General features: G+C 40.0%; 1 protein-coding gene across 1 annotated transcript; it reads right to left on the bottom strand.

Moving 5' to 3' along the window:
* Positions 1 to 6,560: 6,560 nt before the first annotated feature.
* On the bottom strand, positions 6,561 to 10,752 carry eif4ebp3l (eukaryotic translation initiation factor 4E binding protein 3, like). The gene is made up of 3 exons (XM_014412052.3): positions 10,333 to 10,752; positions 8,684 to 8,860; positions 6,561 to 7,162 (listed from the first exon to the last, which is right to left on the bottom strand). Exons 1-3 carry the CDS (start codon positions 10,463 to 10,465, stop codon positions 7,134 to 7,136), a joined length of 339 nt encoding a protein of 112 aa, XP_014267538.1. The 5' UTR covers positions 10,466 to 10,752; the 3' UTR covers positions 6,561 to 7,133.
* Positions 10,753 to 17,313: the final 6,561 nt, after the last annotated feature.

The following is a 17,313-nucleotide window of genomic DNA, read 5'->3' as shown; positions in this document are numbered from 1 at the left end:
ATCATAAGACCTTCTCGTGTTTATATGAGATACACAATTCGGATATTCGCCAAATGCGTGTGTTTAATTTTGTTTAAGTTGCTGAGCACACCAGGACACCGTGTCGTTGAGTTGTTAGCTGTTTATTAACATTATATGCTGTAAGATTCAGGCATTAATCTAAGACACTTTCGATCTTTCTGGGTCCCAGTAATTGCAGCACTTTGGCAGATTTCAATTGTATATCTTACAGATCCGAGAGAAGGAAAACAAACTCCACGAAAGTGGTTTGTGGAGTGGGCTGTATAGCTGCACTTGTGTTCACTATAGGCTGATTGCTATAAACCCTCTTATCTGTGACCGTATTCTCCCAGTGATTTATTGGCTTGTCAAAATGTCTTGCACGTGCAGAGAGGCCATGGCGGTTGAGTGAATTTGTTTTCTTTGAAACAACTGTACCTGTTAACTCAGGGCTCCATACTACACAGCGAGTTCAAAGAAGCTTTTTCCCCTACCTAGATTCACCTACCCTAACATTGGCTATCAGGATAAATGGCAAACAACGCTGGTTATCAACTCCCTAAATTAACCCAGGATTTCCCCTGTGCTATCACATGAAAGGGGTGACGTCAGCATCTGACCAATCACGAAGGGAGGTTTCAAGACTCATGTGACTTTTCCACAGAAAATGATCCCTGTGAGTGTCACCTACTCCAGAGACGTTATCAAATGGTGATGAAAATCTCAAAACAACATAAAATGCCAGTAAAATGCAAGACTGTTAAAGGGCTTCCTTTGACAACTGACACAGTTTGGCTTCATTTTGTGATTTTAGTAAGGTACAGCTTAACATATTATGTATTGTCCCAATAGAGAATCTACATCACACTTACAACGTGCTTTAAAAGAAAAGAATTAGTGAAAACGTGTTGCTTACAAATGATTTTAAACCCAAACTCTGAACATAACCTTCTCCTGACAGTTTGAGTGTTTATTCTCTAAGCTGCAGAACAATAAAATTGAAAAAAATATGTAAGTATTAATTATTTATTTATATGTAAGTGTTAATTAATAATGCTCATCAGGGAATCAAAGACATTACATGGTATTTAAAAACAACAACAAAAAAAAAACTTTAGACCTTTTTTACTGTTCACATGCAGGTGCCCGAGGGATCTCCCGGTACGGTGACACTCTTTTCTGGAGAACTGATTCTTGATTTGATTCTTGAGTTGATTCTTAATCTACCAATTTACCCCAACAAGAAGTGAATACTTCATAGTAAAGAAAACCCAGGTTTAACCCAGAAGTTACCTGGATAAGCCATCCAAGTCTGGCTGCTTAGCATAGACCACAGTTCTTTCTGAAGCTTTCCCCGAGTGGTTCTTGGCTCTTGGACAACTCTTTTGATGAGGTTCTGACTCTTCTATCAGAAATCTTGTGAGGAACGTTTGATTGTGGCTGGTTTATCGTGAAATGATGTTCTTTCCACTTCCCTAATTCACTGTAACATCCTGAAGGTCAGAAATATGCCCGTAACTGATCCCATCAGTATCTTCTGCAACAGTAAGGCTCCTACTGTCTTGCAACAATAAGGTTTACCCGTCATAAGCTGCATTTGCTGTGACACCTTGGTAATGAGAAACCTTTCTTATAGGCCATGAGTTAGGACTGAACCAGCTAGTACTAATTTCCACTGATAGGGGGCAGGATTGCATTCATAATAGAGAGAGATCTCAGCTGGCTTCTAGGCAAAGCAAGGCAATTTTATTTGTATAGCACACTTTAAGCACAAGGCAATTCAAGGTGCAATTCAAAATTAAAAACAAGCAAGTAGAAAGCCATAATAAGATCAGTTACTCATAAGCAAGTCTAAATAAGTAAGGAGTTCAGTGTCTCTGCAGCTTTGCATTCTCCTGATAGTGCGCTCCAGATGTGAGGAGCATAGAAACGAAAAGCTGCTTCTCCATGTTTAGTTCTGGTTCTAGGGACAGTCACTAAACTAGAGCTGGAGGACCTAACTGATCTAGATGATTTGTACCATGATAGCAGATCTCTAATGTACTCTGGTGCTAGCCCATTCAATGATTTATAAACTAATAAAAGTCTATTCTCTGAGCTAGAGGGAGCCAGTGTAATGACTTTAGAACTGGGGTAATGTGCTCTATTTTCTTGATTCTAGTGAGAACACAAGCAACAGCGTTCTGGATCAGCTGCAGTTGTCTGATTGATTTTTTTAGGTAAACCTGTGAAGATACTGTTACAGTAATCAAGGTGGCTAGAGATAAATTCATGGATGAGTTTTTCTAGGTCTCCTTGTGTCATCAGTCCTTTAATCCTAGAAATGTTCCTCATATGATAGAAGGCTGACCTTGTTATTACTTTTATGTGGCCCTGGAGGTTCAGGTCTGAGTCCATTATTGCACCTAAATTTCTGGCCTGGTCAGTAGTTTCTAGTTGGACCAGTTTAAGCTGATTACTGATATTTAGTCGATCTTTTTTGGGTCCAAAGATAAGTACTTCAGTTTTGGTTTTGTTCAGTTGAAGGAAATTATGAGACATCCAGTTGTTAATTTGCTCAATGCATTTATTAATTGTTTGGATAGGTTCAACATCACCTGGTGACATTGAGATATAAAGTTGGCTAAGGCTTTCAATGCCTTTTCACACCTCCCTTTCTTCATATGTCCTTGTGTCATTCCACGCCACTACACATGGCTTAATTTAAGGACTCATTTGTCTTGGTTTCTTTGTATGCACAGATTATTTGGGATGTTACCAACATCTGGTAATGATTTCATGTCAATAGCTCCATTAGAAGTATAAGTTTGTTTTCCCAGCTGTAAGTACTCATTATGAAACCAAAAAAGGATCTGTAATTCTTACATCAATATATATTGCTGGATAATATTTACAAATTCATTAACATACATCATGTTTTCTAAGACAATAACACCCTTATATCTATCTTATTACACTGTAAAGTAACTGTAATACAAACCAACCTGGGCATATCTCACATATAAGGGTTTTTTTTTTTAAATCACTGGTAGATGTTAAACCAAAATATAATTCTTCACTATTATATATCGGAATCTGTATGTGTGCACATACAAGGAACTGGGCTCTGTTTTTTTCCCTTTGCATTCAGTGTAAACAGAATGAACAGCCAGTATAGTAACAACATGTATGGCATATCCACACTGTATGTGCAATGGTGAGGAGTGCAAAGATGTTTGAATAAATTATGAAATAAAGAAGGGATGGATAACTGGTTACTATATATACAGTATATACATGCTTGTTTCAGCAGCAGGTATGGTGGATGTTTGACAATACATGATATTCTGTTTAATGAATGAGTAGCATACCAGAAATTGGACAGCGTGACCTCTGCTATTGACAGTTGAATTTAAAAGGCAATGATTTCTGTTCTGCAAAGAATTCCATGTAGCAACATGTGATGAGGCTTGCACATTGAGTATGTGTAACAGGACACCTGTATCAACAAACAGAGCTGTAAACCAGTGGTGCCACTGGGTATCGAAACCCTGATCTCTGACATATGCACACTAAGCACAGTATGTTTACAGCGGAAGCGTAAAGTCATGCACAGAAAGTCTGTTGATGAAAGTTACCGGTGACACATTAGGCAACAGCAGCGATTGTGCAACAAACAGTGAAGAAATCGTCAGCGTTACTGAGCCAAATGCAAGACGGTGTAGCCTGCATTGTAAACATCACAGACCAGTTCTGAATACATGAAAAACAATTCAAAAATACTTTTCAAAGATCACTTCTAGGGAATATAGTAAAAAAAAATAAATTACAATGAAATGTTTTCAAGCATCATATGAGCCTCATGTAATCCAAGAAACATCTGACAGTGTCTCATATTAAATTTCAGTGTAACAGCGATCGAGGAATCAGCGTTTACAGTGTACTCTTTTACTCATGTGCTCAACAGGAATCCTGGTAAACAGCTGGCTGGCTTTCCTGTGGTGTAAGTAATGTGAAATTGAGTTTGTGTGCGTGTATGTGTCAAACATGCGGCCTGCATCAGCCCACTCCCACCCCTCCAGGCCCCTTCCTGTCAGGATATATGTCACCTAGTAGGCTGTGTGTTTGAGTGTCTGTTTACATCGTCACCCGGGCGATTCATCCTGAACTTGTACTGCTCGGCTTTAACAGGAGCACAGGAGCAGCTGATAAAAATAGATCCTCATCGGCCATGCCAGCTTTACCCGACCCTCTTACAGGGAAACTGGGAGGAGCGAAGACGCAAAGAAGGGATCTTAACTCTTTGGAAAAGGGCACTGGAGCAAGTTTACCAGGGTTCATTTGAACTTGGATGGCAAGGGTGGTCATCTGTGGTGTTGTTTTCAACAGCACAGACATATTTTTTCCAAAATAACATTTCACAAATGTGCAGCAGACCAGAGACTGGTAGTCCACTCATCAACAACACAAAACATTTCAGGATCAGCTGCTTGCTGGACACAGTGTAATGTATGCAATGCAGTGAAAATGCATTGTATAAAAGCATCATAATGGCCTACTACACTCCTGAAATGTGTGCTATTATATCTTGTCATATTGAGATGTCGGAGGTATCGATAGGCTGTCATATGCCCTGCAATAGAGTTCCTTAAGTAAATCTCGCTCACTCTGAGACTTATTATTGCTGCAACAAACCTTTCTTATCATTTCTCTGAAGTCGACCCATCATCCTTTCCCTTGGTTTATCTCATATATATACTGTCGCAATAATGGATACACAGATACTGGATGCAAAATAGCTTGTTTCAGATAGTTTAAAAACTGAGAGCCTGCACTGAAGTCCACAGTAAGATAAACAGGGATTATTTTGAACTGTGAGTCATGTAAAGCCACTCTAGAGGAGTCCAAGAATTTAAAAAAAACAGAGCTGGCAATGAGCATGCAAAGTCCATTTACGTACTTTATTAAAAATAAAGAAATAAATCAAAATATGTTTGAAAACCTTGGCTAACATTTGTAGCTTACTTTAGCCTGGATTCAGCTGTAAAATCAGCTCAATGCAGCCAGAATTCAGCCAAATATCGTTGATAGATGGTGACCTCGATGGTCTAGTCTAGTCTAGAATTATTACAGAAGCAAAACGTTAACCTGCTGTCTGAGCATTGTATTTGCTGTAAGGTGAGCTAATACAAGCTAACAGAGCACATTTAATTTGCTTGTTCTTAAAGGAACTACAGTTACTACACTGCTTGCTTTAATTAATTAGAGGTGGTTGGTAATAATATCTGCAAAACCATGTCTTCAACATCTGAACAGAATGATGTCACAAAATTAAACATGAACAATGTGGGGCAGGGGCTGCTTGTCCGTTTTTGCTTGAATACTCCACTCAGAATAGACTGTCATTATTATTAGCTAAAATACTCAGTAAATCCACAATTACATATTTGAAATGACTATCTGGTCAAATACCAGCAGGTGTCATACCCCCGCCCCCATACTGCGGTATAGTTTTACTGTGTCTGGCCTCTGAGGTGCAGCTGCTTTCATTCCTTAAGACCAGACCTACTTCCACAGTCAGTTTCCCTGATCTATAGACTGCCAGTGTCTGGAATAAGCCAGCATGCCTAGCACTGACCTTGCTGAGTGGCCACGGCCGGAGACACAGTGTACATGACTCTGGGCAGCCTTGTGCTTCAAAGCCACTCCTGATAAATATTAGAAAAAAAAAGAAAGAAAAAAAACACTTAATAGATTTTTCAGTGTTTTTTTGCTATGTCTGAAAATTCAAGATTGCATTTCCCATCAACATAAACGGTGCATAATACCAGGATAAAGACTAAAGCTGTGGTTCTCATACTTTTTCTCTAACTTTCCCACACACGCACTGATAAATGCATCTTGGACAATGATACTTCAGCATGCAGACTAGAATAGCTGGGGATTATCCACAAAACTTTGACTGGAAGGACTTTTTTAAAAAAAAAATTTTATTTCCCACCTTCTAGAAAAATCATATTCAGTCTGGCCCTGTTCCTGACATTCAGAGAACCACAAGCCTAAAAATAACCATTTTACTTCACACAGATCAGCAAAATTGAGCTTCTATGCACATGTGGATTTCCCTTTTTAAGAATACAAGAGTATCAGTACACAAGTAATGCAACATACTAACTGCCTAATATACATTTTTGCATGGCAACATGCTTTTCTGTTACAAGGTGTAACAGGGTCATCGTCTTAGCTACACTGGCTATAGTGGATTTCTGTGAAATAAGGCAGCACAATCATTTACTAAACGTGAAGCCCAGGCTTACAGGCTCCATTTGAGTCCATTTGAGCACAGAGAAAACCTGACATAAAGCACAGACGTGTACTTTACCCAAAGTACATGTTATCAAACTTTATGAGCTATCCTTTGGGGTCATAAAAATACATTAACACTTGAAACCCTTGTAGACCATTTCTCTTTAGAGAAATATATACTTTATTGGAAATGGTAAAAGTTTAAGTTACAAGGCCTTTATGTTAGTGTGCAGCTTAAAAGCTAAAACATGGACAAAAAGAAAGCGAAGAAACAATTTGACAGTTTTCACAGCCTTTATTTGAATTTCTTCACATTCCATCACTTCCTCTATACAAAACAAAGTAGGACCTGAATTTCAGAAGGCACCCCCGCAATGTTAGGTGACACCTGTCTACCAAACAAAGAAAGTCAACCTTCCTTTTTAGGGCGGGTGGGGGAAATGATAAATGATGCATGCATTGAAAGTACCAACTTCATATGTCTCGGTACGATCATCTTATAGTCCCTCGATTTAAAAAAAAAAAAAAAAAAAAAAAAAAAAGCAACATAGTACAAGTTTCTTATTTACAAAGATTTTAAAAAGTGAAATCAAAATGGATTTTTTTTTTTAATCCTGCTACAGTTCTGAAGTGAATCAGCAACCAAACAACCCATTTAGTACAATAAACACTTTTGTAGGGTTAAAAGCACCCTACTTTTATGCTTTCATTCTTTAATTCCAGACAAAAGCTTTTACTCGTTTTAAAAAAAAAAAAAAGAAAAGTGAAAAAGCTTCATTTGTAATGCGTTACGGTCAGTGATGACCTTGGAGGCATTTAAACATCTCCACAGGAGGTAATACTGCAGCTCAGATGTCCATCTCAAACTGGTTGTCATCTGTTGGGGGGGGAAAAAAAAAAAAAAAAAAAAAAAAAAAAAAAAAAAAAAAAAAAGCACAAAACAAAACAGTTGAGATTAAAAACAGTGAGGTTTGATAATCTGCCATCACCTTATTTGTGCGGTTGCAGCCACACCTTAACCGACAATGGCGACGAGAACAAACTAGCTCTTATCACTGCAAAGGAAACCATCAAGGGGGCAAAAAACACACGGACACACCAAGGACATAGAACATAAAAACAAGACCCACGGCACGTCTTGGGTGTTTTTACCCACACAAAGAAGGAGACAAGTAGGCAGGGGTCACGTGTAATCCTCATGGTCTTCAGTTTGACAGGAGGAATGGAGGAGGGCAGATTGATAGCTGCATGTACTTCAGTCAATAACAAATGACTAAACTGTGAACCCAACCTTTGGTCACATGGCCACAATAAGCCCCACTAGAGGATTTGTTGCCAAAATAAGGAACTTTATCTCTAGCAAGTCACAATATTCTAATTGGAAATCAATAATAATAATAAGTCAAGTTGTTTACCAAAAGACATTAAACTTTAAAAAAAAAAAAAAAAAGTGGAAATATGATGCTTTTCCTCAGCCTGTGACATTATGATCTGAATCTTTGGCTGTGTTTGTACAAGTAATCGCAGTGAGTCACAAGCTCAGGCTTAACACTCGTCTAAATGCTCATTCCTTGAGTTGTTTTATTCTCCTTGCCCAGAAAACAATATCCTGAACATATGATCATCTCACACAACTTTCTGGCTTCTATCCATGAGGGGCCGCCAATCAAAAGACAGCTAAAATGGTTCTAAAGAGAGGAACAACATCTATGCAGTTTAAGATAACCAGATTTTGAACTGTTAATCGTGCAAAGTCACTTTGTCAGACATGATTGTTTACCAATAAACTGCTGGCCTCTTTTTAATAAAAAGGTAAACAGCTAACAAACAGTTCAGCTGCAGAGTTGAGGACTGCAAGAACAGCAGGCTGTATGCATATGATGGTTAAGGCTGGACACGCTGGCTTAATCAGCATTTCGACTTAATCATAAAACAGTCAGTGGAGCCTTTAATGTCAATTGCGAGACACACACACACACACACACACACACACACACACACACCCCCCCCCCTCAGGGGTTAGGAAAAAGACAGGAATCAAAAACCGTTTTACTTAAGAACAGGTTCCATTTCATGGGCTCATATGCCTTGAAGCTTATTAATCCCTTTTATCAGTGTTGGCATGCCCCCCACCACCCTAACCCAACAGCTGCACATTGCAAAACAAATTATTGAACTATTTGTTTTGGGCACCTCAGTCACATGCAAAGCTTTTTTCCCCTCCCAGTATTTATCCTGAGTGTTCAGATTGATAAAATTGTGTTGGCTGACATCACTCTCACAAATAAAGGGAACAATAAGGATTCTGAACTTTCAGGAGACTCAATATATATCAAGTAAAATTCCACATTACAAGTTGTGGTGACACAAATGAATCTTATATGTACAAGACATTTACCTGCAATGTCTTTCTCTTCCTCTTCTTCCTCCTCTTTGAGATCCTGCAACTTCCCCGTGGAGTGTGTGGCTGGTACAGTTACCCCTGGGATTTGGGGAAGACAGCATGGGGGGGTCCGAGCAAGAGGAGAGTTTCGACAATCCAAGAGGAACTTTCTGTCATAGATGATGCGGGTGCCTATTTTGTTTTAGGAGGGGGTGGGGGTTAAAATCGAAACAAAGAGTCAAACAACAGAACAAAGGCTGGACTTCTGCAAGCTCAAACTGCAGCCTAGTTATTACTCAAGCCCCTTTGCAGTGATCTAAGGTGCACATCTGGAGATTTGGACAATATTATTCTGTATTGGAAGAGATTTAAGTGGGGAAAGGGTTGTGTGCACACAATGTTTAGAGCCGTCACAGTAATTCTAGGAATTCCAAGAAATCAAACCACAAAACATTCTCACTTTGAAGCAAGATGCTTTCAGATTAAAGCCACATGTTTCATATTTTGATTCAGCAGAAAGCTGTTACATATACAGCAGTCATTAAATGCTTATGAATTAACCTAAAAGTACTTATTTTTCTTTTCAAAATGGAGTTTGTACCGTCTACAAGGAAAAACACGTTGAAAAACAGTTACGGCAATTCATCCTAGACAAAGGGAAGCAAAGCAGAGGGAAATGGGGCAGGGGAAGGGGGCTGGAATGCAACCTATAGTGAAAGCAGCGACTGCGCCATGCAGCTACATGTGACAAAGGGTTAGGGTTAGCAACACAAGCATCGACCTGATAGGGTGTGCAAAATTTAATGTGTCACTATACAAAGTTTAACTCAAGTCAAAACTCAGTAGCGACATCCTGTCACGTGTCCTTTGGCATCCATTTTTAGGCCTTTTTCTTGAAATGTTTACATTCCCCCATGCATTACACATTTCACCCCCTCCCCCTTCAAAATGTACAGAATGTTCTCTACTGTTCCTCAAATGCAGAACAGAGAGAAGCAGGGATAGGACGGCCTCCCGCTCCTCCACCACTGCGAAGGCCAATCACTCTGCATTTCTGGCAGCCGGACACATACACCCTAAAAGTCACGAGTTAAGACTGGGCGTGTTGTGTTTGAGACAACAATCAGTAAGTTTGACGCTGCAACAAGTCACCGATCAGACCACCGTGTTTTCGTTTGTCACAGGGGGCAGTGTTGTTATAAGCCTTACCGATACAAGTTTAACTACAGAACTTAAACAATATGTATGTAGTTATACATGTATAAAAAAGAAAAGAAAACACAATTTAGGAAAAAACAAAACACCGACGTTAGAGTATTAACCAACTCGATGCAGGTAAAGCACACTCGTGAACATACGGGGCTGTGGCCTGCTCTCAATCTACAAACGAGGCAGGGGCCCCATCTTTGCCCGCTTTTTGGTCTCGAGCAAGTGCGAGGGCTGTTTTTATTGACGTTAGGGGAAACTAATATTACATCAGACACTTATGTTGTCGCGTGCAGCCTCTCGCGAGAGATGACGCGTGACCGTTTGGACGTAGGCACAAACCATTAGTTTCCAGCAAAAGTCGAACTTTTCGAGGGTTTTCCCCTTTTTCTTTCCTGTTGAGTTCTGAAAACATAAATTGATAACACAAAAACACAACACAGTGCAGTTTTTCTTACCTCCAGGCGTGGTGGAGAACAGGGTACCCCCGGGTGTTTGGCTGTAACAGTCTGGTAGCTGGGACCAGTCCTTCAGGGTAAGCACCCTGGTGGGGATAGGACGGCTTTTAACTTGATTTGCGTCGACCGACATGCTAATTTTGGCCTAACTACTGCTTCAAAAAGTGCTAGCGACTTTCTTTGTTTCTTTAGCCCCGAAACTCGTAAATACAAGTTTCCCCACAGTTTTCCTCACGGACAAAACTACGTAAGATACCGTAAAGTTTTACAAGTTTCACTTGCAAACTAAGAGTTAAAGCAAGCTCAAAGTTTTAAGGTCTGTCACGACAACCAGCTTCCAAACGCTGCTACACTCTGCATTCGTGGTACCCAAGTCTGCAGCAGCCAGCCGTCATGTTTTTGTGCAGTAGCTACCAGGCACGTGGGACAGCGTGTATTGGGTACGAATGTTTATTCCCAAACGACAGTCCGCGAGGGCGGTGACAATGAGTAAAAAGAGCGTTGTATTCTACTCTATATCACTGTCAGTTTACCCCGTGGGGGAAATAGTGGGAATTGTATTATTACCAATGAATAACATTAGTTTCTCTTTGTAAACGAATGGTATTAAAATAGCCGTATACTGGATAGAAATAACACGAGTTCCCGCGAGAATACCTAGACAGGGGTCATCTGGTTCACAAACCACGCATCCACCTCGTGGTTGTCAATCACTTGGCAACACTGCCCCCTACATGTGTGTCAGTGTGTTAGTACCATGCCTTCATGTTTAGAGGAGAAGCACCGTGTGCACGTCTCTCACGTGGCAGCTCCAGATCTCTGATCAATAACAGCAGCACGGGTTACAGTCATCTCTGTTTTATTATAAGTTTTCTTTAATCAGGAAATGCATTATTACTCTCCAACATTTCATTTATCCAAACATTTCCTATATATAGGTTTATATGGAGATATATTTACCCGTTTCAGTGTTTTGGAACAAAGTGTGCACGTCTCGCACGAATCAGCAGAGCTCTGATCAATTCCAGCAGTAAGTATCAATAAGGGTTACGCGATTTACTTTTTCTGTAATCGGGAGATACATTAGATGCATATAGTTATACATTTGTCTATTTACTCACTTGTGTTGCTTGCGTTTTATTTTATTACATTTATGAATAATAAAGATTCTCTTGGAGTGGATTAAATCAGCAAATAGAGAAGGAAAACAGATTTCCCATTGGTCTGGAAATTTCTAGCCTTTGGTCAGTTAGTCTTGTTATTATAAACATAAACAGATACATAAATAAACATGTATTTCCAATAGAATATGTACACAAAAGAGATAATTAAAGTTGGCATTAAATCGGTTTAATCAGGACTCCTTTAAAGTGACATATTTGTTTGTAGTTTTATTTGACAGATTGACCTGCCTTTTGGTTTTATTTTATTTGTTTTAAAAAAAATTCTCCTACTTTTCAGCCACTTGAGGGCGACATTGACGTTAACACAAGGAACACTTTAAAAAAAATTAAAAATCTTTCTCATAATAACCGCCTGTTTCCTGGGATCTCCTCTGTGCTCTTGAGTCTGTGCTGGGAGACACAGCAAACCTTCTGGCAATGGTATTTATTGATGTGCCGCACTGGAGGAGTTGGACTATCTGTGCGACCTTTGTAGGGTCCAGGTTTGGTTTGTCTCATTGTTGCTGCTCTTAATTTCATTAACACCAAAGCAGCTGAACCTCATTAACCCCATCTGCTACTTCACTGACCACTTGAGGGCGACATTGACATGAACAATTTGTTCATATTAAATGTGTGTGGAACTTTTCAATGACTGGTCTGGGTGTTTTAACTAGTGATGGGCAGATGAAGCTTCATGAAGCACTGAAGCTTTTCATCCAATTGGTTCACCCCAGCGCAAAGCGTCTTGAAGCTTCATTTGCTCTAGTAGGACATCTACTGGACGTAAAAATATTAGTTAGCATGAATTTGAAGAGAGTGGCATTTTGCACATAGCCTGTAAATGTCAACAACAAAAGGAGTGTGTAAAACATGTATATTGTAGTGATGGCAGTATACTGTGTATATTTATACTGGCAGTATGGAAAATGATTATTTGGAAATGCTTAAAATGGAAATGATCATTTACTGTGAGGTGAGGTGTGGTTGGAGTATGGACAGTGGTTGTGCTTTTGTAACGTTGAGGTATGGACAGCTACACACTGACGCTTTGAGCCTCAGTCCTGCCTGTTCACATTTTATTCAGTAAAAACTAAATTTTCACTGCTTTTATGACCTTTTTAGTGGGGAGAACATAGCTAGGATTTAATGATTTAACAAATCTTTTAAATCCTTTGTCCTCCACAATGCTAAATGGCTGGGAGTCCTCAATCACCATGCTAACCAGGTCTTCATCTATTTGAGATTGTCTTTATTGTCTTTCCTCAGGAGAACAAAGCACAAATATAAATATCACACACGTAACTTATTACAGTTGTATAATATTGTTATATCATTTAGTAACATTACTGCATGCTATATTATCATTGCATTTGATGGCTCACCTGGTCTTGCCCCACAATCGGTGTTCCCCTTATTCTCATGCAAAGCTCTGTAGTACCTAAGCATGGATGAGGTGTTGTTGTTATATCCCAGCTCCCTGGCACATAGCAAACACTTCACCTTGTACAAAAGGCAAGACAGCTTAACATAAATTGTATTGCACCATCAGTATCATGACAATACATCTTCTGTAGAAATTTACCTTGTTGGGAGGAATAAGATCAAAATGTTCCCACACAGGGGAGGACATCCTCCTCTTCTTAGCTGGCTCCATTCTCTCCTGACTTTCTCTCCTCACTCTCATAAACCTCCAAACTGTCTCCAAACTCTCACTAACCGCAACTCTCCATCAAACACCCACATTTTGAATGAAGTCTGAGGGGTTTATATCTCTGTCATAGCTCGCGGCAAAGTTCGAACCACTTCCTGAACCAGTCACGTGGTACAGCCGGGCAGCGAGGCTTCGGACGTCTCATTTTCAGCTCCTCCCATAAATGAAGCAAGCCTCGATACGCGCATCGCGGAAACGCCCCCTCCATTACTCGACACAAGCTTTGAAGCCTCGATACAGAATGTCACATCACTAGTTTTAACTATAAAAAGTTTAGTGCTACTCCAGTATTGCATTGATGCTTAAAATAAACGTCCTAGGAATAAGGTTTAACTTCATATTAATTTTAGGATGTCAAATTAATTTGACCACATTAATGAAGTGACCCCAGCAGCAATTTGATTAAATCAGTTTTAGAGATTGTGTTTGAATGTTTAAGGGAAAAGCTACGGAGATTGTTACGCTTTTGAAATCCAGCTTTCATCTGTGACCTGCAGAGGATGGCCTGAACCAGTTTATCTCTGGGCACTTGTTACTTTAAGGTTTTTGTCACAAAGAAACTGGGGCTTTGTGTGGTGTCAGTGAACCGACAATAAACTCATTAACTGACTTTGAGTTTGTGAATTAACATTACACAAACTTCCCTGACAACACATACTAACTATTAGGTTAGCATTCTATGATTCATGGGTTACACACATGGAACTCATGTTTGCATAACACATCCCTCTAATCCAGGTACCAAGGAGAACAGGAATGACAAGATTATGGTTTGCATAAACCTCCAAGGTATATGCGCTGTCCAGTACGCTTTTTCATTTATTCTTGCGAAACACTACAGAAAGGTGCAGCCCATGATTTCCAGACCTTATCATAAGGGAGGATTGCTCAGAATCTTCTGTTTACATCATACTTGTAGCCCCCCACAGCTGAGCGGTGGTGGTAACAGCCTGACTCATGTGTGCCGTAGGGTTCTGGTAGAATGGTGTTTTGGAAGTATCATTTCCAAAGCCTTCGCAAGGAACTACAAGCAGGAACGTGGTGCATTCTCATTGGTGCAACTGCTTAGATGCAGAGGTGTCAAACTCCAGTCCTTGAGGGCCAGTATCCTGAATCTTTAACATGTGTCCCTGCTCCAACACACCTGAATAACATTAGTAGATCGTTAGCAAGACACTATAGGTCTTGACTGCATGCTGAGGTGGCAACCACTAATCCTACTCAAGTAAATTTAAATAAATTTTGTGTTTGGAAAAATGTACTTTTAAAAGTACTTTTATTGCACCATGTTCATTCATTCATTAGCTGCTGTAACATGAATCAAATGGCTGAACTGCTAACGACCTACTAAATTTATTCAGGTGTGTTGCAGCAGGGACACATCTAAAAGTTAAAGGATACTGGCCCTTGAGGACTGGAGCTTGACACCTGTGGCTTGGAGGAACAAAAGAGTCAAACACAAAAGTATATCTTAAATCACGTCTTAAAACCCACTTTTATTCCTTGGCTTTTAACCTCAGTGAGATTTAGTTTCTCTTTTAATTGAAGTAGTTATTTAATTAATTATTTCACTCTTCTTTTATTTGTGTTTTATTTATATCTTATGTAATTTTATTTTACAGTTCCAATGTACAGCACTTTGTGTCAGCTGTGGTTGTTTTAAAGTGCTTTATAAATAAAGTTGATGATGATGATGGTGATGATGAAGAAAAATCCCAAAGAGCTAGACATTCTTGTAATTTTGTAAAGTGGTTTTAAACAAAAGTTCTTCAGGTTTTCTTTCACATTATCTGCTTTTTCAATTTTTTTTCATTTTCAGTCCAATTCTTTTATCTGACCATTTTCAAATGAATAATTTCTATTTAAGACACTCAACACTGACCTGTAACTTATCTAAGCATAGAGCATCAAAGTTAATACAGTCTAACAGATATCTTGTCATTCACAAACAGCTATTAGCTGAAAACCTTGCATATGTTGACCTTAGAAAATTTGAGGAAACTGGAAAGGTAGAGGACAAAAGAAGAAGTGGCACGCTCCAACTGAAAAAAATCCAGCATCCCTTGTTTTCACAGCTGACTTGTGCCTCAGTGATGGAATATTTATTTGCTTTAAAAGAGTTTTCTCTTTTTCTCTCTCTCTCTTTTTTTTTTTTACATCACAGAGTGATATGCCATTGTGCTGTCATTGTTTTTCTTGGATTTACTTCTCCAACCTTGGAGAAGTACCTTGGAGTACACATTGACAATAAACTGGACTGGGCTAAAAACACCACAGCACTTTACAGGAAGGGCCAGAGTCGTCTCTATTTTTTGAGGCGACTGAGGTCCTTCAACATCTGCCAGAAAATGCTCAGGATTTTCTATGAGTCTGTTGTGGCCAGTGCGATCCTCTATGCTGTTGCATGCTGGGGGAGCAGGCTGAGGGTAGCAGATGCCAACAGACTCAATAAACTAATCTGTAATGTTGTGGGGATGGAGCTGGACTCCCTCAAGGTGGTGTCGGAGAGGCGGATGCTGTCCAAGATAAAGACAATGTTGGATAACACCTCCCACCCACTCCATGACATGCTGGTCAGTCACAGGAGCACGTTCAGTGAGAGACTGAGATTACCGAAAAGCACCACTGAACGACACAGGAAATCTTTCCTGCCTGTGGCCATCTCCCTGTACAACGCATCCACTTAACACACTGGTTACTGCTACAACTACACGTTTCTTTTTCAGCTATTTGTTAATGAGTGACTTAGCATATTGTCTGTCTTGTTAATGTTGGTTTATGTTGGTTTATAATGGAGCACTGTAACAAAAAAATAATTTCCCCCAGGGATCAATAAAGTATTCTGATTCTGATTCTGAACTCCTACAGTTTTGAGGTTTTCTGAATCCATTCCATGTTTCATAGCTAAACTCACTCCAGCTCTTTCAGATTGGCACAGGTGATTTTAAATAATCTTGTTCAGGCTAAGGACTCCATAGTCCAGTAATCAGCAATCAGTCTATGCTGTATCTACGTACCTATTTATCCATCAATCTATTTAAATTCAAATTCAAATTTTATTTGTCACACACACAACCATACACAGTATGACATGAGGTGAAATGCTTGTAGCTGTGCAATGCAATGCCCGACCATTAAATGACAGTGATTTTACAGTATTTACAATTTACAGGTTATTACAAAATTTACAGATTTAACTTAGAAATTTACAGTAAAAATGTGCAAATAGCAGAAATAGAGATTATAAATTATAGGAAGTGTGCATGAAGAAAAAACAGAGTGCGTGTGGTGATGTGATGTGTGTGAGAGTCCAGTCTTATAGTGATGTGATGTGTGTGGGAGAGTCCAGTCCTACACCTGGTTCAGGACCCAAATAGCCTGGGGGAAGAAGCTCCTCCTCATTCTCTCTGTTTTGGCCTTAAGGGAGCGGAAGCGCTTCCCAGACCTCAACAGTGAGAAGAGTCCATTGTTGGGATGGGAGAGGTCCATCATAATCTTCCTAGCTTTGGTCTTGCACCGCTTGGTGTAGACGGACAGCAGGTCAGGGAGCTCTGATTGAATGATGCGTTCGGCCGAGCGCACCACTCTTTGCATATCTCGTCTGTCCTGCTTGGTGCTGTTCCCAAACCAGGTGCAGATGTTTCCCGTCAGGATGCTCTCGATGGTGCAGGAGTAAAAGTTCTTGAGCACCTTCAGTGGCAGATGGAAGTCTCTAAGTCTTCTAAGGAAGAAGAGACGCTGACGAGCTTTCTTAACCAGGGTGTTGATGTGACAGGACCATGACAAGTCCCGAGTGATGTGGACACCCAGGTATCGGAAACTGTCCACTTCCTCCACTGGCGTGCCACTGATGATGGGGGGCTTGTAATTCCTCGCCTGCTTTGTAGTGAAGTCCACAATCAGCTCCTTAGTCTTGCTGACGTTTAGGAGGAGGTTATTCTCCTGGCACCAGGTCTCCAGGTTCCTAATCTCCTCCAGGTAGGCCGTCTCAATGTTGTCGGAGATCAGGCCCACAACAACAGTGTCGTCAGCAAACTTGACAATGGAGGTGGTGTCTGATGTGGCTACACAGTCATAAGTGTACAGTGAGTACAGCAGGGGGCT

Source organism: Maylandia zebra, linkage group LG2 (genome assembly GCF_041146795.1).
Source record: "Maylandia zebra isolate NMK-2024a linkage group LG2, Mzebra_GT3a, whole genome shotgun sequence".
Taxonomy (NCBI): Eukaryota; Metazoa; Chordata; class Actinopteri; order Cichliformes; family Cichlidae; genus Maylandia; species Maylandia zebra.
Note: the sequence above shows the minus strand (reverse complement) of the source record. Positions and strands in the feature narration are given on the sequence as shown.

What these genes read in the sequence shown, in the direction of transcription:
- eif4ebp3l (XM_014412052.3), bottom strand. Translation starts at nt 10,465, where the DNA reads ATGTCGGTCGACGCAAATCAAGTTAAAAGCCGTCCTATCCCCACCAGG. An exon ending in GTTCTCCACCACGCCTGGAG is followed by an intron (nt 8,861 to 10,332) that starts GTAAGAAAAACT and finishes AAAACAAAATAG; the next exon opens with GCACCCGCATCATCTATGAC. An exon ending in GGAAGAGAAAGACATTGCAG is followed by an intron (nt 7,163 to 8,683) that starts GTAAATGTCTTG and finishes CCCCCCCAACAG; the next exon opens with ATGACAACCAGTTTGAGATG.